Genomic DNA, 24,243 nt, shown 5'->3' with positions numbered 1-24,243 from the left:
GTTTCTGGCACTGGGCAAACCAGACAGATCACAGCCCTGCCCTCAAGGAGCACACATCCTGCTGGGAGAGATGGGGTATGAACACACGTGTGATGTCACAGAGCGACAGAAATAACGCCCGGTGAGAGAAGAGTGTGACGGGGAGTGGGGCCATCGTAAACAGGAGATGGCAGCACTTGAGCAGACACCTAAGCAACCCCGCCTCAATCTGGGAGGCAGCAACTGCCAGTGGAGAGCAAGTGCAAAGGCCCTGTGGTAGGAACGGGCCTGGCACGTTCAAGAGCAGCAAAAAGGCCAGTGTGTTGGAAGCAGAGGGACTGAGGCCCAGAACAGCACTAAAGGTTAGTACAGGGACCAACCAGATCAGTGGTCACTAACCTTGAGGAAGTTAGCTGGATGGGAAATATGTACAATTTTTAATTTCCACCCATTGCCAACTGAAATACATCATTTAGAAGCGCAGGCAACAAATCCCAGTCCTTATGAGTAACGCCTGTGACTCTGGACAGAAAAATCACAACTATTTTCACATCAGATTACAGTTGTTGCAGATCCCAAAACAGCACCTACACGTACCACTACCTCTGAGTCAGCAGACCTGCTGCTTGAAATTTAGCGCCTCAAGAATTATGTCTACTGTGCCACAAACTGATGCTTAACGCTTTGACGTTTGCATGTTAATCACCTGGTTACCTTTGTAACCCTGTGTCTTCCATTTTATGCTTTATAAACATTATTCTGAAAAGGGGTCCCCAAGGCTTTCTCAAACTGCCCAAGGGGTCCAGGACACCGAGAAGGTTCAGAAGCCTGGACGGGTCTGAATGTCAGCTCTGCAACAAACCCTATCCCTGACAGGGCTGGCGTTCAACCAAGTGTGCAGGGAAGAATTTCTGAATGGAAGCATCTGATTTACACTCTCAACAGATCACTTCAATGGGTCATTTATAACAGACTGAGTGCTAGGTGAAGACCTGGCCTGGGGGAGGGACAAAGAATGAAATTCTGCTCGTTTCTGGCCAGAGGGCAAAGAATAAACTTAAGTGCTGGGGTTATTAAAACAAATAATCCTTAACTTTGAAAAAGTAACTTAAGAGTAATTGTAATACATGTTTGTGCAAAAAATTAAAACAGAAAAATGTAAGAAAACGAAGATGAGCCTTCCCAGCACGGCCGCCAATACTTCCCACCTATCCTTTCCAGACTGCACACTGTAAAGCCAGAGGCATGAAACATCTTCTGTCGGATGCAGGCAGTGAATACCCTCGTCTTGGTGGGCCGGTGGCCTCTGCTGCAGCTGTCCAGCTCGGCCACCGCAGCCCCAAAACAGCCATGGACAGCATGGCAAAAAGCGAGTGTGGCCGGGTGCCAATGAACTTTATCTCTGCTCTATGAAATTTCACTTGATTTTCACCTATCATGGAATGTTCCACTTCTTTTAACTTTTTTCAACTATTAAAAATGTAAGACCATCCTTAGCTCAAGGGCCACATGGACACAGGCGAAGGGTGGTGGAGATCTGTGGGCTACAGTCTGCAGACCCCTGTAAAAAATGGCTAGTGTCCCGTTTTGTTTTGTGGACAAGGTTTGTTCATGGAATATACCGTAGACACCGTTTCACAGTTAGGTAATATTCCATGTATGAAAAAATATCATAATTTAACAAATTTCATATTGAGAACTTTTTAAGATTGCTTCAAATTTTTACAGAGGGGCAAACTCATCTTTGCGAACCTGTCCCTTCTTTATGGGTACAATTCTCAAAGCAGAACTAGCCCGGGAAACAGAAGTACTTTCCCATGTCGTGCTTCCGGCTGTGTGCGCTGCACAGATCACTACTCCCAGCTGCTGAGGAAGGACACCCCTTTCTCAGCCACCCTTACAAGCACAGCAAGCTCTCTGCAAAATGCAGAGGCAAAAATTCAGATCTTATTTAAATTGCACTTACTAAATTCTCCACGTACCTTCCATGAGCCTTTGTATTTTTCTTCTCTTCTGAACCACCAAACTCTGCTCTGACTCCATGTTTCTATTGGGCTATTTTTCCCAAATGGAACCATTTAGCCAGTTTTTCCCACTCCATTGACTAATCAAGTCGCCCCTTCCCGCCAATGTTAGCTTAACTGTTATACAGTCTCATGGAACCATTCGGGCACCCCAACCACACCATGTTAATTACTATTAGCTTCTAATTTCTATATTTTAGGCTTTTGAGAGAGCAGGGCTCCACCTCCCCCTGCCCCATCTCCACCCTATTGCTTTTTCTTTTTCAGAATATTACTGGTTATCCTCAAATATGAGCCTGTCATATGAACTTGGAGATCCATTGGTCAAGCTGCTAAAATCATCTTCAGACTTCTGACTGTGTTCATACTGAACGTGTGAACTGGGAACACTCACCTCCAAAATCATGGCCTTCCCTCCTTTCCAAGGGTGTCCATCCCTTCCTGCCCAAAGATCCTGTCTGGCTTATATATAGAGGCCTGGGGAGCCTAGGTTTTTGCTTCTAATTCATGGCACATTTTCCAACTGTGTCTCCTACTTGGAAATCACTGCTGTACCAGGAAGAGCCTGGTCTCTGGGTGATTCAGCATGAGGTCTCCCTGCTGTGCATGCTTCCTCATCAGAAAAGCTTTTCTGCTGTCTTAACCAGAGTGACACTGGTTCTGGGAAGCCATCGGGCAGCTTCCTTCCTTCCTGAAGTCTCTGGAGCCACCTGCTTATCAAAGCCACAAAGCTGCCTTGAGACAGTTCCTGGTGGCGGGCGGCTCTCCGACAACCTCCCACTGTCACTCACACAAAGACCTTCTCAGGCTGTCTGCCTTGTCTGTGGCTGGCTTTACTCATTTGTGCTGCTGCAGAAAATCATCCTTTCATCAAGATTGTCAAGTGTGTTTCTATGCAACCTGGTGTTCTCTTATTAAAATCTTCCCTGATCTGAAGTTTCACCACCTTTTTACAGCTCTTATATTTATGTGCAGTTTGCTTATCAACTTTAAAGATGAAGATAATGAATTCTAAGATCCAGCATCTCAGTCTTGTTAGAGCTTTTAGCCGCTTGATCTGCCAGACAAAGTCCACGTCTCCTGCAGTGACCCTGCTTCTGTCTAACTGCTTCTGGTTCATGCATCTCAGGGACTGTGTGACTTGGGAAAAGAAAGCATCGTGATCGTGATCATCTTTATGGAGAACTGCATCACAGTCGATTTTAAGTACAGTTTTGACCCATCAGTTGTTGCTTATCTGATACTAATGCTGCCCCTTTTACTGTTATGCATCTGTTTATTTTCCCTGCTTGAGTTACAGAGGGGTCGAACCTGCAGGTACAGACTCCGGTGCCACCACCTGGATCCATCCATCCCTGCCACCTACACTAGTGTCACCTTGGTGGATCACTTTGCTGCTCTGGACCTCGGTTTTCTCATTTGTAAAATGGGCCAATAACAGTGCCTCCCTGGTGAGGGGACTGCGAGAGTGATATGTGCAAAGCACTCAGACCAAAGTCGGATCTGAAGCAAAACTCAAAAAAACGCAGAACTGTTACCCAGGGACTGCACGTTATGTCTGTGCACAGCACTCAAGGTTTAAAATAGAAGTACTCCGTTAAAAACAGGGCGTGTCTTGAGCCAATGCCACAGGACTTCTGCTGCCCCTGGAACCAGGAGTGCCCTCTTAGGGTGGAATGTTCCATCCAATGAAAAAAAAAGTCCCACTGAGGTCCTCCTAGAGGCCTAGGCTGCGCCTCCAATGGGGCCGTTGAGTGCAAGCCAAAATTTGCCGAGAGAGGTGGTTGAAATATCCCAGGCTTTTGCACATCTAGGGACCCTCTGCGTCCCAGAGCACCTCCCAGGGGGCAGGCATGTCCCATTTTATGGGAGAGGATGTGAAAGGTCAGAGACACCCAGTCATGTGCCCTAAGTATTTCCGCGTTACCAAACCCCAGGATCGGTAGCTTAAAGGTTTAATTCCCTTGCGCAGAGCAGACAGATCTCCCTTGGTGTCCACCCCCCACACTCCCCCATCCTGCGTAATACAGGAAACGGCTGCTGCCCGAGGGGTTCTGCCGGATGCGCGGCCCCTCCCGGCTGTGGCAGGAGCACCGCACACGGGGACACGAGGAGGCGGTGTCCACTCCTGGGACGGTCTCCGGCCTTCCCTACCTGTCGGGCAAACGGCCTTGGGCCCGCGTGGAGGGACCCCACGGGGCTCAGGACGGAAGCCCCGGCTGGCGGCCTCACCTTGTAGTGGGCCAGCTGCAGGGCGAGCTGCACGAAGCCGTCCGGGCTGGTCCGGCACTTCTTGATCAGCCCTTTACCAAAGGTGGTGAACGGAAAAGAATGGAAGTCCACGTCGTTGGCCAGGCGGGTCGCGGTGCTCAGGGACATCTCTACAACCTCCTGGCACTTGAGGAAGAGGAGAGAAGGTTTACTGAACGGGAGGGAAAGTCCTGACACATGCCCTGAAGAAAGTGGCAGCTGGCTTCCTGCGCGGCCAGCAGGGGTGCTGCTCAGATACACACACATCACGCTCTCTTCTTGGTTTTTCTTCCCCCTGATCTTTCGAATCTAAGAGCCGCAGTAAGTTAGCTATGTGTCTCCCCTCCCCCAGGTCCCCACTCCCTTGAAGAGGGCGGAACAGGACCAGGAGGGACGCATGGAGGAGACTGGGGCTTCCTGGTCTCCCATGGGCCCCCAAGGCCATTTCAAACAGTCATGGGTTTTGTTTTGTGAGATTCACTGTCCTGACGTGCTGCCCGTCAAGGGACCAGCGTTAAAAAGGACACGGACCGCGGTACAAGCACACAAGGGAAGCGAGCCCCCAGCCACGCAGCGATCTCACACGCACATCTCTAGGTGAAAGAAGCCAGCCCGAGACGCCTGCGTTCTGCACGGGCCCAGCTCCGCGGCGGCGGGGAGCGGCAGCATGACGCAGCCGGTGAGAAGACCAGAGGTGGCCGGGATGGCGCCCCCGGCACACGGAGCGCGCCGCGGGACTCTGTGACGTCCTCAGACGTTTGTCCACAGCACAGAGCGCACAACCCTAGGAGTGGACCCTCCTATGGGCCATGGGCCTTGGTGACGATGACCTGTCGGTGAGCTCTGTCGACGGTAACGAATGCACCAACTGGTGGGGCAGTGGGAGAGGCTGTGCGTGCATGGCAGCAGGGAGGACACAGGAAGCCCCTGTCCCTTCCACTCAGTGCTGCTGTGAACCCAGAACTGCTCTAAGAAATAAAAGCCATTAAATTATTTTTAACAAATGGTAGGTGACTTGGTCAGCTACAAGGACCCTAAGCCACACACTTTAGCACAAGGTTACACCTCTCTGAGGGACACACACCAGCCCCGGGCATGCAGGGTGGATGCAAAAAACGCAGGCAGGAGACTGCTGCACTAGATCTGATATTTTCTACATCGAAAATGACTTCTCAGGTCCCAGGAGGTCCTGCTTGGATTAGATACGCTAAGATTTGGTATTTCCAGCCCTAAAATCTCGTCCTGAAAGGGCTCCCAGTGACCCGCATTGGAGAACACTTCAGAGGGACAAAGGCTACAGATCAGTGATTCAGAGTATTTCGGCTCCAAAGGAAAAGCTCTTGCGTCTCACTTTTTTCGCTGGCATGTCTAGCTAAGTGTGAGCTGGGACTCTCACTGACAATCTTAGCCAGAAGCTTTACATGGAAGAAGAAATATTTACCGAGGCTTCTAAGCAACAGAAACCATAGTGGCCCCGCGACTCCAGGAGGAGCTCCCCGGGCGGACAAAGCTCCGTCTCCGCGGCCTTCCGAGGAGCTCGCGGAGCACTCGGGAAGGGCAGCCGGACAATTCGACTGTGAGCCTTTCAACTCACTGCCCACCCAAGGTAACGGGCAGCTGCCTGGTAACCCGGACGTACCTCCTCCGGGATGTCCCACTGCAGCCGAGTGGGGTATGGAATGTTTGGGTTGGTGTCCCCTTTACAGTGTCCGTCCTCCGTGTAGCCCAGCTGGAAGCTGTCAGTGGCCATGACATACTGTCGGAGAGAAAACGATGTACACGTCACGCCAGAGGTCACTACAGTTTATAGCGTCACATACAACGTACCTGACCTCCCAAAGTGGACAAACCCTTGTGCTCTCTCTAGAGGTGTCACCAAGACTTAACGCTGACGTCCGGTACGTGCCTGCAGGCTGCTGCGCATTCACACCCTCTGCACGGCCACCTAACGGGACAGTTCTCATCACCATCTCAGGGGAGAGAAAAACGGACCTGAAGGGGCTCGACAGCTTTCAGATGGGTGAGGAGCACGGCCCAGATTCAAGCAGGGCGTCCGCTGCGCACGGAGCCTCCTTCCAGGTCCCGCCTACGAGCTCGTGCCCTCTGGGCACTAGCCTGGGGGTATTACATCCAGCGGACGAGGTGCTAACTATTTTATTCCCGCTCATAGGAAACGGCCTCGGGGAGGGGAAGAGTGTGTCTGGGTTCACACTCTGGTGAGCCAGGACCTGGGCACAGGTGCAGAAGTCCTCTCTTTGCTGGCAGGTGAACCTAAGCCAATTTATTCAACAGTATTGACTGAGCACCTCCTATGGACCAGCAACGCTTCTGAGCACCAGCGACAGGACAGCGAACAAAACAGACAAGAATTTCTGCCTTTCTACAAAAGGTTACATGTGGCCACGTGGCCTGGCGATTCTGCTCCAGGGTACGTACTCAAAAGAAATGAAAACCCATGTTCACATAAACGCTGCACACTGCGAGGAGGGTACAGCTCAAGTGGTAGAGCGCATGCTTAGCGTGCACGAGGTCCTGGGTTCAATCCCCAGTACTGCCTCTAAAAGTCAATCAATGAGTAAGAAGATCTAATTACCTCCCTGCCAAAAAAATTTTTTTTAATTTTTAAAAAAATTTTCAAAAAGTGAACCACACTTAAAAAAAAAAAAACTTAGACACTGTGTAAATATACCACATCTTCTTTATCCAGTCACCTGTTGATGGTTGTTTCCATGTCTTGGCTATTGTAAATAGTGCTGCTATGAACACTGGGGTGCAGATGTCTTTTTGAAATAAAGTTTTCTCCAGATACATGCTCAAGAGTGGGATTGCTGGATCATAGGGTAAGTCTATTTCTAGGTTTTTAAAGGAATCTCCATACTGTTTTCCATAAAGGCTGCACCAAACTACATTCCCACCAACAGTGTAAGAGGGTTCCCTTTTCTCCACATCCTCTCCAGCATTTATCACTTATATGTGGAATCTTAAAAAAAAAAACAACCCACAAATGAATTTATTTACAAAACAGAAACAGTCACAGACATAGAAAAAACACTATGGTTACCAAAGGGGAAAGGGGGAGGGGGAGGGATAAATTAGGCATTTGAGATTAACATACACACAACTATACATATACAATAGATAAACAAGGTCCTACAGTACAGCACAGGGAACTATATTCAGTACCTAGTAATAGCCTATAATGAAAAAAACATAAAAAGAAGTATATATGTATGGATAACTGAATCACTATGCTGTACACCAAAAATTGATACATTGTAAACTGACTATGCTTCAATTAAAAAAAACATGGAGGGAAGGTATAGCTCAGTGGTAGAGCACATGCCTAGCATGCACAAGGTCCTGAGCTCAATCCCCAGCACCTCCATTAAGAAAATAAATAAATAAATAAACCTAATTACCTCCCCCCAAGAGCAACAACAAAAACTTGTACACTAACGTTCACAGAAGCATTATTTACAGTAGCTAAAAAGTGGAAAAAATACACATGTCCATCTAGTGATGAACAGAAAAACAGTATGTGGTCTAATCATACAAAGGCATAGTATTCAGCCCTAAAAAGGAGTGAAGTACCAATAACAGCACAACACAGATGAACCTTGAAAACATTAGCCAGACACACAAGACCATGCACTGTATGATTCCATGTCTGTGAATGGCCAGAACAGGCAAACTGACAGAGACAGAAAGGAGATCAGTAGTTACCAGGGGCTGGGGCAAGACAGGGGTGGGGAGTGTGTTTTGAAGGTGATGAAAATGTCCTGGAATTAGAGAGTGGTGATGGTTAAACAACACCTTGTAAATACACAAAAAACACTGATTACACTTTTAAGAGGGTGAATTTTATGGTATGTGAATTTCACCTCAAAGTAACAAGCAAATTTTTTATTTATTAGAGGTAGGATTTATTTTTTTTTTAATTTTATTTTACTTTTTGTTGGGGGGGGGATTAGGTTTATGTATTTATTTTTAGAGGGGGTACTGGAGATTAAACCTAGGACCTCGTGCATGCTAAGCATGTGCTCCACCATTTGAGCTGTACCCTTTCCACCAATAAACAGATTTTTAAAAAGGAATCCCTGCACTCAGGGAGCTTACATGCCAGTGAGGGAAGGCAGGAAAAAAAAATCCAAGGTCAGATGGTGATATTGTCAGATGGTGAGGGGGCAGGGGCTCCAGGACAGGGCAGTGTGGAGGGGCCCACGTGCATGTGTGTTCAGCATCCTGCAGACCTGAGCAAGTGAAGATGCCAGCTTATTTGTGTCTGCTCTGCATCAGATCCCCCAGAGTCCAATACAATTAATCAGAAGTGCACTGAATGCCAACAGGATTCAACCTGGACCAGATTTGTTTTTAACTAGCCTGGTGTCCCCATACCGGCCCCTTAACCAGCCCTTGCATGGGCCTCTATGACAAGACTGGGTCAGTTCCCATCCATGTGGGGGAGCATCTGGGCTCCTGTCCCACCCCTGCAGTCATCGGCCATTCCGTCAAGTGGGCAGTTAATAGTTGAACACCACCACTTCCAGCTGGTCACCCTGGTCTAATACTAAACCCTTTTACCCTTATCTTCCCCAGAGTACTGAGGAAAACACGCCTGACCTTGTCAATATCCCACAGATTTCACTACTGCGTAACTTTACCCTCTGGAGTCCGGACTGCCTATGATTCAGTCTTTCTCCAAAGAACAGCTCATATGCACTCATTACTGGGAGAGTCCTTGGAACAGGGTGTAACAGGCCTGGACCACTATGCTCTGCAGAGAGGTTTAAAGTGTCTTGTTGCTGCGTCCAGCGGTGCCGAAGGGGTTTGATCTTTGCTGGATTTTCAGCTGAAAGGCTCCACTGAGGCCTTTGTCGGCACCAGCAAAGACGGCGCTAAGTGGAGAGCCTTTTTGGTAACTTTTCATCATGTAGTGATGTCTCAGGACCACACCGCTGTCTTACAGACTGGAGTAATTTTTTTTTCTTTTTTACCCTTTATCCCCACATTATTAAAAAACCTCCCTTGGTTGAAGGAACGGCAGGTTAAATTTTGCCAAGACCCTAACCAGAGGCACGGAGGTCAAGAGAAGCGGAGACGGGGTGACAGAACACCCCTGTGGTCTCCTCACAAGTTCACCACGAGATGTGATCTCAGGGACACGCCCCGGGCTCCACACCCTGTGCAGGACGGTGAGGCGACCAGCCTGCCGTCACAGGGGTGTGTCTCCCTCGTGGGCAGGGATGGGGGGTACATTTTGTTCCCCTCCATTTATTAGAGCAGCAGCAAAACTACGTGTTCCGTTTGACTCTCAAGGGCGGTGTTGCTTTAAACAAAGTTACCTCAAGTCTCATGAACACAGGATGACACAATTTCTGGGTCAAGTCCACTGTTTTGTTTTGGGTTTTTAGGGTTTTTTTGTGTGAAGTATGTTGTGTCAGTTTCAGGTGTATAGCAAAATGATTCAGTTATACATTTTTTTCAGATTACAGGTTATTGCAAGATATTGAATATAGTTTCCTGTGCTGTACAGTAAATCCTTGTAGCTTATTTTATGTATAGTAGTTTGCATCTGTTAATCCCATATTCCTAATTCATAACCCCCCCTTTCCCTTTTGGTAACTGTAAGTTTGTTTTCTATGTCTGTGAGTCTGTTTCTGTTTTGTAAATAAGTTCCTTTGTGTCATTTTTTTTAAGATTCCACTTACAAGTGATAGCATATAATATGTCTTTCTCTGACTGTCAGATCCACTGTTGATATGCCTTGAGTTCAGCAGTTTCCTTCAACAAGAACCTCACGGGTGAGTTAAGAAAATAAAACCTTCATTCAGCTGTTCATGCCAAATGTGACACAGTTCAAACAGCTCAAAGAGAAATGAATCTTAAAAACATTTTAAAAGGTGGCAGGACCAATCTGCACTGTGTTTTTAAAATACAGGTGGAGGGAGAGGATGATAGAGATTTGGTAGTTTCTCAAAAACTTAGTAATTCTAAAAATTAAAAGATATGGTAAAAGGCACGTTGCATTTTCATAAACAAAGATTTTAATACACTTGCTTTTATTTGGCAGACAGGGAAGTCTAGAGCCAAGAAGGGGTGATGTCTCATGGTACCTGAGCTTCAGTTCCGGCCTGGAGTCTTGGTGTTAAAGCCAAGGCCATCTCATTATTTCCGCTCAGGACATGACATTCGATGTGTTTCCATTTAAGGAACCTCAGCCACGGGGGATGAAGACAGGAATACCTTGGGTGACTCACTGAACTTTCTATGCAGCACTGACACCCGCTAAAACTGCTTTCTGTCTGGATACACCACGAAACTAAATTGTCTGGGGTTTGGCTTTCCAACAGCAATTTTCACTCAAATTCAACCTACAAAAAACTCACCTCCCAAAGGTGGCCGGCGATGGGGGCGTCGGCCCAGGAGTGCTCTGCGTTCATGCCCATCTTCCCGTTTTTGAAGACGACAAACGTGAACGACTTATCAAACCACCTACGGGAAACAGAGACACCTATGGAACTTAAACGTTCACAAAGACAGAACTAAACCCAACGATGTGTGTTTTCTTCCGGTAGGGCCCACTGACTCTGCACCCTCCCCTCAAATGGCTCACAGACGTTCACAACTCTCCGCAGGGGACAGAAAAAGTGCACATGGGGCTCTGAGTCATTCGCTTCTCCTCTGTTCCCGACACAGAAGTATGTGTTTAGGTACCGGAGACCAGAAGGAGAACAGTGTATCGTAACAAAAAAGGATGCACAAGACAACCGCGGAGAGACCGGGGGTGGGGGGTGAGGGGGTGGCTGCATGGTCGTCCCCCAGTATCTCAGTGGGTGGGTTCCAGAACCTGCTGCTAATACCAAACTCTGAGGATGCTCACGCCTCAGATGGCCCTCCGTGCCTGCAGGTTCCACAACCAATCGTGGCTCTTACACACAGTCCACAATGAGCAGTTGGCTGAATCCACAGGTGCAGAACCTGCGGATACTGGCTGTCCATGCCACACACCCCCGCCCCCACCTCAGCCAGTCCTTGCCCACAACCTGATGGGCAGGGAGGACCTCACTTCACACGCAAGGAAAAAGTGGCTCCAGGAGGTGGAACAGCCTCACTGCAGCCACGTGATCAGAACTGACATCCAGGTCAGGCCCTGTGCACCACCTTCTCTCCCCTGGTTCCAGGTAACCAGTAGCCATGCCTCCCTAGCATCTCCGAACGGAGGTGGTCGTGCACAGAGAAGGGGAGAATCTCAAATGTGCTGTGGGAGGCGTGTGCATGTGTGTGTGTGAGACAGTTTGGGTGGTAAGAAGAGAATCACAAGTTAACATTTTCACGCTAGTCTTATTCCTTACAAGCCTAGATACTTGAGACTGGGTATCAGCCACGTGCAACATTTCCCCCACGTTCACAGGCAGACCACTGTCTTCCAGAAGGTAAGTGACTACCTGTCGAAACACCTGCCGTGCAGCAGAGACTTGGCGTAGCTGTCCATCGACGTCTCCACGTCTTCCTTCCTGTATCCTTGTTCGGTTTCGTCCAACGTCACGAAGAACGCTGCTTTCTCCACGGCATCAAGGGACTGCTTATTTTTGCCCTGTCCAAAATAGGCTTGGCGACACCTGGCCCAGGGTACTCTGCAGTGAGGATTAAATACAATTCAACCTGTCGCAGTTTGGTGACATCTCCATACATGGGATGTTTGAAATGACAATGTTTTTAGGAGCTGAAGGAAAACTACATGTTTGTGACTTTCTCCCTTTGTAGACGTCCGTCCGCCTGCCTGCCCTGCTCTGCGGGCTGGGGCCTCACCTCCTCCTGGTACCCGACCCAGGGCATCACAGACACGGCACGGAACTTCAGCCCACAGATGCCACTTGAACAAGAATGCTGCCGGGCCCGAGCTCGGCTGTCCAGGCAGCAGACCCGCAGGCAGCGCCTCCCCCAACCCTCCCACCCCAGCTCCCAGAGCCCCTCCACAGGACCACCCTACGTAAGCTCTGGCAGTGACGGTCACAGCGAGTGACAAGAGCACATCCCTCATGCCAGGATGAGCTCACAAATCTCAGCGCCACCGTTCTCATCTTTCGGGTGAGGACACTGAGGCCGGACAGGAGCTCTGAGGCAGGGAGGGAGCCAAACCCAGGACAGCCGACCCCGAGTCCACACGTCCACACTACAAATGACTACATGACATCCCCACAATGAGGGGCACCCTCGGGAGCCAAATTCAAGGGATTCTTTTCCGTCCTGCCCCACATGGGACATGCGGAGCTGACGTGACACCCACTTCTTGAGAGTCGCCCCTGAGTGGCTTCCCCAGATTGCTCCTGGGCCCCACACTCAGACTGCTGCCCACCCTCCAGATCAGGGTCATCTGGCCTGTCTCCCGCCCTCTTCTCCCTGCAAGGGCTCAGCCGACACCACCTGTGGTGCCAGAAAGCCCAACAACACAACGGGTCCCCTCAGCCCGACATTTCCTGGGTTCCCGGGGACAATGGTGACCACAAGGACGGCTGGCGTGCGCTCGGCACTCAGGCAGGTGAGTTATGGGAGCTTGAGGGGTGGGCGCTCACTGAGTGTGACAGATGACACTCCATCAGCACTCGGGACCTGGGGCTCAGTCCCCAGGACACTCTCCACCTCTGTTCCAGCTGCATCCATGCCCCCAGGTGATGGCCAGATACTCTGGTCTGAGCCTCCCCTCCAGCTCACCCTGCCCATTTCCGGTCCTCAAGCAAGGAGGACTCCTGCCTCCAGGAGGCCCCAGACCAGAATAAGCTCGTAAGACTCCTCAGGTCACCCCAGCCTAAAGTGGTCCTTTAACAGCACTGGGTCACAGAATCAAGCCCAAATGCCATCGGGCACACGGGCAGTCGGGTCCAGCCCTGGCCCACTCCACAGTTTCCAGCAACTGTTCCCTGGCATCCGCCACCCCTGGGTCCACCTGGCTCATGGCCGCCCTCTGCATGCCCTGGCCCAGGCATTCTCCTCTTCTCTGCAGACCACTCACTCACCACCTCACTTACGACAGCAGCCATGCTGCTGACCTCAGGGGTCCTCAACCAGGGCCCCAGAGACCCTGGGCCAAACTGAAGACAGATTCCCTTGTCACGCTCCAGTGGGAGCGGCCAGAGACACCGCTCATCACCCTGCAGTGCACAGGGCCCCTCCCCACCCAAAACAAAGTCTCGTCCAGCCCCAAGTGCATCAGAGCGCAGGCTGTGCAGGCCAGGTCCTGGAGCTTCAGACGAGGCAGGAAGTCACCCCAACACAGAGGCCTTAGGGTAATGGCGTCTGCTTCCCCTTCCCATTCATTTGCTGCTAGAGTCTGGATGACGTGAGCAGTTATATGCCTGGGATAAAACGAGGTGGGGCCGCTGCAAACTGGGGTGGGGTACATTTCATCTCTTCTTCGTGGTCTAGACACTGTGTTCACGTCTAAATGCCCTGTGTGAGCAGGATTTAATCAATGGACTTACAGTGAATTTCCATATGGATTTAAGAGTTTCACTATTTTAATTTTTTTTTCCTTTTTCTAGTGGGAGAGGTAATTAGGCCTCTTTATTTATTTAATTTTTTTAAATGGAGGTGTTGAGATGGAACTCAGGACCTCACGCATGCTAAGCATGTGCTCTACCACTGAGATATACCCTCACCCCTAAGAGTTTCCCTATTTTTTAAATAAAACAATAAAAAAAAAAACCTTGTCTGTTTCCTCAGTCAAATACACTGCAGCCCCGTGAAAAAGCCTACCTCCTTCCCTCCGTTGTGCGCCTGGGATCCTGTCGCCCAGAGATACCAAGGAGACCCGAGGGGCTGCGGGACCTGCTCCCCAGGGACAAAGCCCGGCCACCACTGCAGGTGGCAGACAGGACCCCGGTGAGGAGAGTACCATGAGCTCCCGACAGCCCCCCCAGGACACAAGGACGTCACGGAGGGGCGCACACCTCTCTCCCGCAGTGAGGGCCGCCAGCTTCTCCTCCCCAGCCTGGGGCTCGGACGGGTCGTCCAAAATCCTCTGCATCTGCTGTTCGATTTCTCGGGGCTTCAACAGCCTGCCGTCGTGGTAGAGCCAGACCTTGAAGTAGCGCCCTCTGTGGAACACAACTATGTGCTTGCTGTCCCGCATGTGCTGGATGGTGTCTGCGCCGGGTCGGGGTGGACACAGAATCCAGAGGCACCAAGTTAGAGGAGGCGAGAAAACCAGCCCCAGCCTCTCGACGGCACCGATTCCCCTCCCCGAGTCACTCCCCTCACTTCCCGACAGTCCTCAGGGGACTCAGCCCGGCACCAGGGCCGACAGCTCAGCAATCAGACAGGCCTGCATGCTGAGCCACTCCGGGACGTGCCACCTTGAGCAACTGACTGGACCCTCCCTAAGCCTGAGCCCTGGCCGGCCTGGGATGGGCCCAGGTGGAGCCGTTGACTCTCCCTCTCATTCCTGAGGGTGTCCACACCTGGACTGATTACGTGGCCACCCTACACTGGGGTGCAGGGACGAGGGGGCAGGTGTCCCAGGTCAGGCTGCTGGACCACAAATCTGGTTTCCCTGAGTACAGTCCAGCATGTGCTCAAATAAACCAGAGCTAAACGCCCCTGAGGGACCCAGATGAAGACACAGGAACATTCCTAACCCGACCTGGAGAAAAACACTCAACTGCCAGACAGCCTTTAACCAAGAGAAACAGAGGTCTGCAGGCAAGTTAGCCATCCCGGCCTAAGGAAGGCAAGGAACATAAGAAAGGGTCACGAGTCTCAAACCTCCGAAATCTCAGGAGAGGCCAGCCCGCATCTCCTCACACTGAGCGCGAGGATCACAAATGCCAGTTCCCGAAGGAGCCCTGAGGAATCCACGCACCTGTTTCCTCTCCTGGGATCCGGGACGTATTGAACATCCGCTCCCACTGGGCAGAGCAGAGCGGAATTGTAGACCCCAGAAGAAAAATCTGCAATAGAAATACGTTTCAAACGAAAATTTAAGGAGCAAATTAACATTCACACATTTCAATGCTGGGTTTGTTTTCTGTGCACCCAGCCAGGTTTGACTGCATCTTTTCCAAACTCTATAAAGAACCGTGGTTCCCGGGGACACTATGCTTCACTGGCGTTTGCTAAACCAGACCAGGGCACAATGTCCTGCATCTTATCCCTAAAAAACACACCCTAATAAGTCATAAATGACTCTTAAACCAAAGGGGTAGTTAAGAAAAAAATTCCTTGAGGGGAGAGGGTATAGCTCAGCAGTAGAGTGCGTGCTTAGCATGCACAAGGTCCTGGGTTCAATCCCCAGTGCCTCCATCAATAAAATAAAATAAATAAGTAAGCCTAGTTACTTCCCCTGCAAAAAAAATTTTTTTTAATTAGTTTTTAATTTTAAAAATTAAAAAATGCCTTCCTGTGAGTAGTTCAACAACTATGTTATTTCCTTCATAAGCAAACGAGCATTTCTTTGAAGAACAAATTACGGAACTAAGGTACATCAGATGTATATCCATTTAGGATACAAAGGAGAAATAAATAGCAAAATAATCATGCTGAGTGAAAGGCTAGACCAAAAAAAAAAGAGTGCATGCTGCTAAGATTTCATTTCCAAGCTTTGGAAAATGCAAATGAATCTGGAATGACAGAAGCAGATCAGGGTCTCCCTGGTGGGCAATAGTGAGGGCGGAAGGGGACACAAAGTCACACAAGAGAACTCCTGGAGCGGGGAGCGGATAGCTCAGGGGTAGAGTGTGTGCTTAGCATGCACGAGGTCCTGGGTTCAATCCCCACTACCTCCATTAAAAAAGGAACAATTAAAAAAAGTAACGTAAAAATTTTTTTTAATTTTAAAAAATAAAAAAAGAGAACTTTGGGGATGGTCCACGATCTCCATTGTGGTGATGACTTCACAAATACAGACACAAATCAGTATGTCAGAACTTAGACTGTACACCTCAAACGTGTGCAGCGCATCCATTATCCCTCAATAAAGCTGTTTTAAAAGAATTTTTTAAGAAGCAGTTGGTTTGCTTACTGGTTTGATTTCCTCCCGGTCCAGTTTGCGTCTGTAAAGCAGGATGGCGTGGATACCGTTGCCCGCTCTCGCCGCCTGGATGTGCGTGGGTAAGACGTACAGCAGATCCTGACGCGGGAAAACACAGGACAGCAGGGAGATGTTCACAGGAAGGAACAAGCTACCGTCAGCACACAATTAGAGCGTGCCCACGGGTGTGTTCAGGACGCCTGCTCTGCTGGAAAATAAACTGTTCTCATTTTCCACCCTTGGTCAGTTTTATTTTTGTTCACGTTTTTTATAAGGATATAAGCCCCCAGGTAAGTCTTGGGCTGTGAAAGGTAACAGTATCTTTTTAAATTAACTTGTAGGGGGAGGGTATATAGCTCAGTGGTAGAGCGCGTGCTTAACATGCGCATGGTCCTGGTTTCAACTCCGCAGTACCTCCATTTAAAAAAAAATTCTTTTAAAAAATTTTCAATAATTTTATTATTTTGCAAAGACTCATAGGTTGTTACAAAAGAATTCTTTAAAAAAGTTAGATTGTAAATAAATATAATTCAAGTTTTAAAAAAAGACAACAGTACTTCATCCCAAATAGCCTCATACAGCACACAAAAAGAAAAGCAGAAATAAAGGGAGTGATTAGATAATGAGGAAATTTTCTGAACGAGAAGTAACCAAAGGTTAAAATAACCTTTCATATAGAGCAGTGCTCGCACCTTCCGGAATTTGGCGACACATTTCTAAAAGTCTAAATTTTTCGAGTCCAAGGGACATTCATCTCAACCATACTCTGAGAGGTCCTACGAGCAGGGCAGCCCCGATGATGTGGGGAAGTGCCTCTGTCTGTAGGAAACAGACACCAAAGTCTTCGGGAACCAAAGGGCACCAGGTGGCTGGCTCGCTCTCAAAAAGAAGTTCTCTGGGCCACGCCAATGATTTCTCTCTAAGTTTGAGATTATTAGAAACAGAAAAGAAAAGAAAAAATTCCAAAGGAGACAAGCAGAAAAAGCAAACAACAAAATAGATATGATGACAGAAAAAAAAAAGGAAGCAAAAAGCAGAAAGAAAAGGAAAGAAAGACCCCTTAGTCACTTAACGCCAGTTATCAGACCCCAAATGAGGTGCTTCTAACAAAACAATGGAGTGTGCTCTCCCAGACCACCCGCGTCTCGAAAGACAAGAGACATGAGATGACACTCAAGGTGGGGCTGCTGGCATCTCAGGGCACAAAAGGTCCTAAATGAAATCTCAGGTGACCCACATTCCCGGGAGGGCGCCAAGGGGCGCTGGGCAGGGATGTGAGCCTTCATTGTTACCCGGGCTCAGTTATGAAAACAGGGAGGAAGCCCACTGGCCATGGGAGCACTCCTGCCAAGTTCTCTGCAGTGCTTGGTGGGTGCCCGTGAGCTACTCTGCAAATACAAACCACGTCCGGGGGATCTCCAGTATCAAAAGCAGGTTGTGGGCTCCCTGCTGGGGCGTGAAGCCTTTGGACAGCGGAAGCCCAGAGCACCCCTCGGCAGCTCGCAGGGCCACCCCAGGCAGGGGGCTCCAGCAGACCCGCGTGGGCCTGGGGACTCACCATCGCGTAGTAGTTGCTGTTCACCATCAGCGGACCCCGGCCTCGGAGGTAGATGTACTCCTCCCACCAGTCACTCACCTGTCAGGTGTGCAAACAGGAGAGAACAGCCAACAGGCTGAGGAGGAGGGACTCAGGCTGCCCTGGGCCCTGGGCCCCGGGCCGGGGTGGGGTGGGAAGGGGGCAGGGGAGGGCGCACGCTCTGTCCCACATGTCCCACAGCACTTGCGGTAAGACAGCCCTCTCTGGATGGGATGCAGAGCAGCGGGAAAGGGGAAGTGGCTGTATTCAAGTCCGGACAGCCAGAAGGCAGATCACCTTCATTTTACAGATGGCTTTAAAAAAATAAAATAAAATAAAATAAAATAAAATAAAATAAAATAAAATAAAATAAAATAAAATAACCAAACGGTCAACAAGTGACACATGTGTGGCTTGCCAGCATTTCTTCACAATCAATACCATCCAGAACTGCCCCGCAGACGGCTCCTCCTGCTTGATTCCCAAGTCTCCCCCTGCTTGATTCCCAAGTCTCCCCGAGACAGCCACTGGCTCAACCCGGTTCAGTTTCCTTCCAGAGCCACGCAGGGTCCACAGTGTTGTCCTCCCTCCCCAGCATGACTTCCCAATCCACTGCAGAGGGCCAGCAATCTCATCCTAACCACACCCCAGCCTTCAGGACCCAAGGAGCACAGTTTTGTCCCTTTGTGTTAAAGTACACATACACGCAGCACAGTGTGCATCTAAGGATCTAAGTGTATGTGTGAAAATGTTTACAAATTCAACACACCCACGTAACCAGCACGGGACCAAATCAACCGGGGATGTGCCTGGCCCCACTCCAGCACTCTGCACTCTGGTGGCTGCCCACCCACTGGTTCTGTCCAGTCTCCTTTAACGCCTTCTCCTCTGCATTAGCTGTTCCTCAGAACCTCAGCTCCCCTCCCTTGTTTCATCCACCAAACATCTCCCCCAACCCCATGCTCGCCAGGCACCAGGAAGCTCAGCTGGTTCGTGGAACAGATGATATTCATACAAAAAATTCCACTAAGAAAAATGGCATGTCTGTACACTTACATAATTTGTAGCCCACCAGGATTTCAACTTCAAATACCACTGCAGTCTGGGTCCAAGACTGACAGCAAAATCTTGGGCCAGAGCCGTCATCCGCTGGAAGTCTGCTTCCTTCATAAGAGGCCTCACGGATTCCAGATACTGGGGTTAACAAACAAAGCACAAGCCTAGTTAAAACGGGGAATTTCCTCACCTGTGCCTTAGAAAAGGGCTAGTCTGCATGCAAGGTCACTAACTCCAACATGAAAGGGCGTTTCAGGTCAGTGGTAACAAAACAATTCAACTTTTTTGTCCTGTACTGGCATCCAAGCTCCCCAGATCTTGCATATGCGCGAAGTCACCAAAGGGGATTCCAGACTGACAAGATCATGGTGTGTCTTTTCTCCATCACTTGGTCCTTTAGAAGAGCTCTATTCTCACCTTAGCTGCGAAGGTGCCAGTGAGATGGCTGGGAGGCCCTGAGAGTGGAGGGTGGAACCAAAGGCCGGTGCTCAGGACACCAGGACAGGAAGGAGGAGACAGGACAATGACGAGGACGGGGGCGGTCACGCCACCAGGCCGAGGCCAGGCCTCCAGATCAGGCTTTCGGGGCCCCCACTTTGATCTGCTCCGGCTGAACAGACCCTCGCAGGTGAGAGCGCGCAGGCAGCAGTGCAGGGCACGCAACAGCGTCTGCACGTACCCGAGCGAATGCACCGGAGGGCGGCCTGGGGGCAGCGGTGGGCCCCAGCTTTCCCCCCAAAACGACCAGTTGTTAAACATGGTGAAGTTTATTCAAAGTAAGTGCATTCATGAAACAGAGTATCACGCTCTGAACAAGCTCCAAACGCCAGCGGAAGGCAGAGCCCGCCAGCCGAGCGAGATGCCCCCCAGGACAGCCTGGGGGCTCACCCCCACCTCCCGCCAGCGCACGGGTCAGGGCACAGAAGAGCTTGTGAAGGCCAGAAGGGACTCAGTAACTAAGCCTGGATTCAACAGTGAAGATGTTTCCTGCTTATAGTTTTTAAAATGGGGCCACAGGACGTGGAAAAACTCCTATGTTGCTGGTGGGAACGTAAAACGGTGCAGCTGCTGCAGGAACCAGCCTGGCGGTTTCTCAAGGAGTAAGACACAGAAATTCCACGTGATCCCTCAATTCTTCCACCCCTAGATCTGAGCCCAGGAGAACTGAAACCCAAACACAACCTTGTACGTAAACGTTCACAGCAGCACACTCACAACAGTCAACAGGTGGGAACAACTCAAATGTCCATCAACAGATGAGTGAATTTTAAATTATGCATACAGTAGGACACTAGTTATAAAAAGCAATGAGGTACTAACAGAATGTACTTAATGCCACAGAATTTTACAGTTTGAAATGGGGACAGGGTTGGGGTGGGTATAGCTCAGTGGTAGAGTGCATGCTTAGCATGCACGAGGTCCTGGGTTCAATCCCCAGTGCCCCCATCAAAAATAAATAAATAAATAAAACCTAATTACCCCCTCTCCCCCAATTTTTAAAAAATAAATTGGCTAAAATTGTTAATTTTATGTTATATATACATTTACTATAATTTAAAACAATATATCAAAACCCACTGTACGCTTTAAATCAGTGAATTGTATGATACGTGAATTATACCTCAATAAAACTGCTCAAACAATTCTGCCAAGCAGATTTTGCATCACATATGATGCCTTTTTAAAAAACACCTAAGATGTGCTGATTCACTAAGGGGGAAAAAAGATTCATAACTTTTCACAAGCCTACAAGGTCTATTGCTGAGCGCTAACACAGCCTGTGACGGTAAATTAACTTACACTCATCAAGTCATAATAAACCTCAATCCCAAAGACACTGGCGTTTCAGAGGGAACGTTCCAGGGGCCGGAAGCCGCACCTACCCTGTTCACAGTGTCTTGCACGGCTGGGACCGGCAGGCGGGGCAGAGACGTCTGGAAGCTGTATAGCATGGGTTTGCGGCCTGAAAAGATCTTGACCATACACTGAAAAAAGGAAGAAAAAGGTACATTGTCAAAGATGAGACTCTGTTAAAGATCTGAAACCAGTCATCGAGTGTATATAACCTCCTGACTGTTGACTGATTTTCTGTGATGGTTCATTTCTCCTCTAGTCCATTTTCTGTCCCCACACTCGCAGGTCTCAGCTTACAAACTGGTAATCCCGAATAAAACCAGGTGGAACGAAAGCCTACGTCTGACCGATGCCTTGGAAGTCCTGCCCAGTCTAGGACACCCAGACACTGGGTCTGACTGTGCTTCTGCACACAGGGAAAGTTCCACCCACCTACTGGGGTGAGGCCCTTGGCTTCGGGGTCGGCTCCAGGCTCTGGCAACAGTGAGCAGGGCCTGGGAGACATACAGGGACTTGGAGCCAAGCCTGGGAGAAGCAGGGCGGCCCGTTCGGTCACTGTCAAGCCTGTGGACGGCACGCACTTGCCTGCAATCAGCCCCTGCTCAAGTCTGGAATGATCTAAACTTGGTGTGATAGCCGGGCATCCCACGCTGCCCAGACCGCGAAGAATTTCTAGGGCTCACGGCGTGTGTATGTATGGGGGGCGGTGACTTGGCGCCGAGAGCTCTGGGACTCAGCTGGACACGAGCCACAAAGGCCACCCTCGGAAATGCCGTATACCTTACTTTGTGAAGTGTGGAAACCACCTCAGCATCTCGTCTGGGTGTTAAATTCGACTTCTCTGGAAATCAGAAACCTTACATCCAAGCAATAGCAGAAGTCGGTCTGGGAAAGAGTGCAGCCCAGGCTGTGGTGGCTACTCTTTTCTCACGAAAAGCCCCCCAGAGGTGGCATTTAGCCACGGATGGAACCAGCATGTGGTGAGATCAGGACACATCCACACACACGGCAAGTAAGTGACCGCCAGACCGAGGGCCGAGGTAAGCTGGCAAACATACGAGAAGCTAAGGGCGAATCAGGCAGCCCTGGTCACACTGGTTAGCTGGGAAACCACTGACCGCCACGTTTGTTAGAAAAGCTACAAGGAAGTAGATGGACAGCACTTTTGTTTCAAGGATGCCCTGGAAGACAAACCCAGCATACGCTGATACAAGATACTCAGGAAGTACTAACACCGTTAAAGACAAATAGTCTCTGGCCCAAATGTACGCGTCAACGTTTCAGAGAGAACGTCGAGGTGGCTACAGGGTCGGGGTGGGGGTAGCTCAGTGGTACAAACATTGGACGCTGAGCAATCAAACCTCTCCGGCAATTAGAGGTGGGCACCCAAGTCATCACCCAAGTGTCAAGGGTGAAGGCCCATGAGGACACTTCTTTCAGAAGGAAAAGCCCCCTTCCTACACCAGATACGGGACGAGCCAGGCTCAGAAGGACACACCCTACAGCACCTCGCGAGTCTGTGGAATTGCGGCAGCGGCGAGGAGAATGGGGGTTGCCAGGGGCTGGGGGACGTGGGGGTGGGGGTGGTTAAAAGGTACAAAGTTTCAGTTACACGAAATCAGTCTGTTCTGGAGATCTCCCACACGACGTCGGGCCTGTGACCAACAATACTGTGTTGTACTCCTACAAATTTGCTGAGCTAGCGTTTGCTCAGCATGCCTGAGGTCCTGGCTTCAATCCCCGGTGCCTCCACTTAATAAATAAAAAATAAACCTAATTACCTCCCCCCAGCCTCGCAAGAAAAAAAAATTTGCTCAGAGGGTAATCTTATGTTGAACGCTCTTATTGCCAAAGGAGAAAGGCAGGAGGTGAGGCAGAGGAAACTGGGGGTGGAGTTGGGGGTGGCAGTTGGATAAATCTGTGGCCTTGGTAGGGATAAAGGTTTCCCAGATACATACTTAGCTCCAAACACATCAAACTGCTAAAGAGCCCCGGCTTCCCGGACTTCAGGCATACCCCAAGAGAGCGGTTAAGAAAAAATGCACCCAGCCCCGCGCGGCAGTGGGGCTGAATTACCATCCAGATTTTGGTGGCGCGGCTGATCTTGCCGTGCTCGAGGAACATCCAGCCGTGGTAGGACAGCAGCACCTTCAGGGAGTAGCGCATGGTGAAGATGAGGGCCACCCACAGGCCCGTGCCAAACAGGACGCCGCTGACCACGTTCTTTGTCCGGCTAGACATGGAGCTGCTGCCAAACAAAAGCAGACAAGCCACGGGATCGTCAGCCTGGAAGAGGGGCCGCGGGCCAGAGTGGGCCACCCGCGACAAGGCAGAGCAGCCTTACGAGGACACAGAAGTGGCCACAGGCCCTGATGAGACTCAGGCCTGATGGGAGAGGACAACCCGTACTGACCAGCTCTCCAAAGGCTCAACCAACTTTCCTCCTGCCTCCAAATGAACCGGCCCCATTGGCCTCAAAACAGACTGAGGCTAATCTGTGTAATTGGGAAAACATGCCACCTCCTCCAGGTCCGGGGACGACGACAAGGTGACGGGTGAGGCCAAGGCCTGCCCACGATGAGAACCACGCCCCGGACTGACCTGCACTCTCCACGGCCGGGAGCTGGCAGCAACCCTGTGCCTGCCTTCCTGCTACCCACGAATTTTTCCCCTTGAACACATCTTCGGATTTCCCTGTTACTCTCAAGAAATGCAGATCATTTTGGCAAAATTATTACTTAAATGATTTATATCAAAAGAGCTTGTTTTGGATCTAGGCAGGAATATTTATCATGAATAAATGTAGAAACCGATCATGCAAAATGATCATTTACATTGAAAACTTAGAAGAGATTTTCATTTGCTAAGGAAAGTGATACAGCTTCTGGTAAAGATGGGACTTTAAAAATGAGAAGAAATGCAGCAATTTGTACATCTTGGTGGGTTGTAGTTTTAGTTGTTTTGGAAACCACAAAATATTTGTGAAATAAAATCATTTAAATAACAAATGTTGGTGAGGATATGGAGAAAAGGGAACTCTTAGGCACCCTGGTAGGAATGTAAACTAATGCAACCACTGAGGAAAAGAGGATGGAGTTTCTTCAGAAAAATTAAAAACAGAACTACCATGTGATCTGACAATTCCGCTTCTGGGTATTTATGTGAAGGAGATGAAATCACTGTCTTGAAGATACAGGCACCCCATGTTTGCTTCAGCGTTATTTACAATAGCCAAGATATGGAAACAACCCAAGTATCCACGGGCAAATGAATGGATAAAGAAGAGGTGGTAGATACACAACGGAGTATTATTCAGCCAAAAACGGAGAAGGAAGTCCTGCCATTTGTGAAAACATGGATGGACCCTGAGGGGATTACGCCAAGTGAAATAGGTCAGACAGAGGAAGACAAATGCTATATGATCTCAGTTACATGTGAAACCAAAAAAAAAAAAAAATCTGAAGCTACATGTGGTCATG

General features: G+C 49.6%; 1 protein-coding gene and 1 non-coding gene across 4 annotated transcripts in view; one reads left to right on the top strand and one right to left on the bottom strand.

The window, feature by feature from the left end:
* CPT1A (carnitine palmitoyltransferase 1A) overlaps positions 1-24,243 on the bottom strand; it is a 50,254-nt gene that overhangs the window by 8,448 nt on the left and 17,563 nt on the right. For 2 of the 3 annotated variants that reach the window (XM_031448591.2, XM_031448590.2), the window contains exons 4-14: positions 22,841-23,012; positions 20,794-20,895; positions 18,911-19,048; positions 17,837-17,914; positions 16,270-16,377; positions 15,112-15,199; positions 14,201-14,396; positions 11,699-11,887; positions 10,640-10,745; positions 5,893-6,009; positions 4,236-4,400 (exon numbers count right to left, since the gene is read on the bottom strand). In XM_031448591.2, coding sequence (XP_031304451.1) covers positions 4,236-4,400; positions 5,893-6,009; positions 10,640-10,745; positions 11,699-11,887; positions 14,201-14,396; positions 15,112-15,199; positions 16,270-16,377; positions 17,837-17,914; positions 18,911-19,048; positions 20,794-20,895; positions 22,841-23,012 — 1,459 coding nt within the window. The remainder of the gene's footprint in view (positions 1-4,235; positions 4,401-5,892; positions 6,010-10,639; positions 10,746-11,698; positions 11,888-14,200; positions 14,397-15,111; positions 15,200-16,269; positions 16,378-17,836; positions 17,915-18,910; positions 19,049-20,793; positions 20,896-22,840; positions 23,013-24,243) is intronic. The other variant, XM_031448592.2, reaches the window with a different exon arrangement.
* On the top strand, positions 13,557-13,682 carry LOC116152114 (small nucleolar RNA SNORA20). Its single transcript, XR_004135699.1, has one exon. It is a non-coding gene; the product is annotated as a small nucleolar RNA SNORA20 (small nucleolar RNA).

This window comes from Camelus dromedarius, chromosome 12 (assembly GCF_036321535.1).
Source record: "Camelus dromedarius isolate mCamDro1 chromosome 12, mCamDro1.pat, whole genome shotgun sequence".
NCBI lineage: Eukaryota > Metazoa > Chordata > Mammalia > Artiodactyla > Camelidae > Camelus > Camelus dromedarius.
This window is presented reverse-complemented; position numbering and strand designations above follow the sequence as displayed.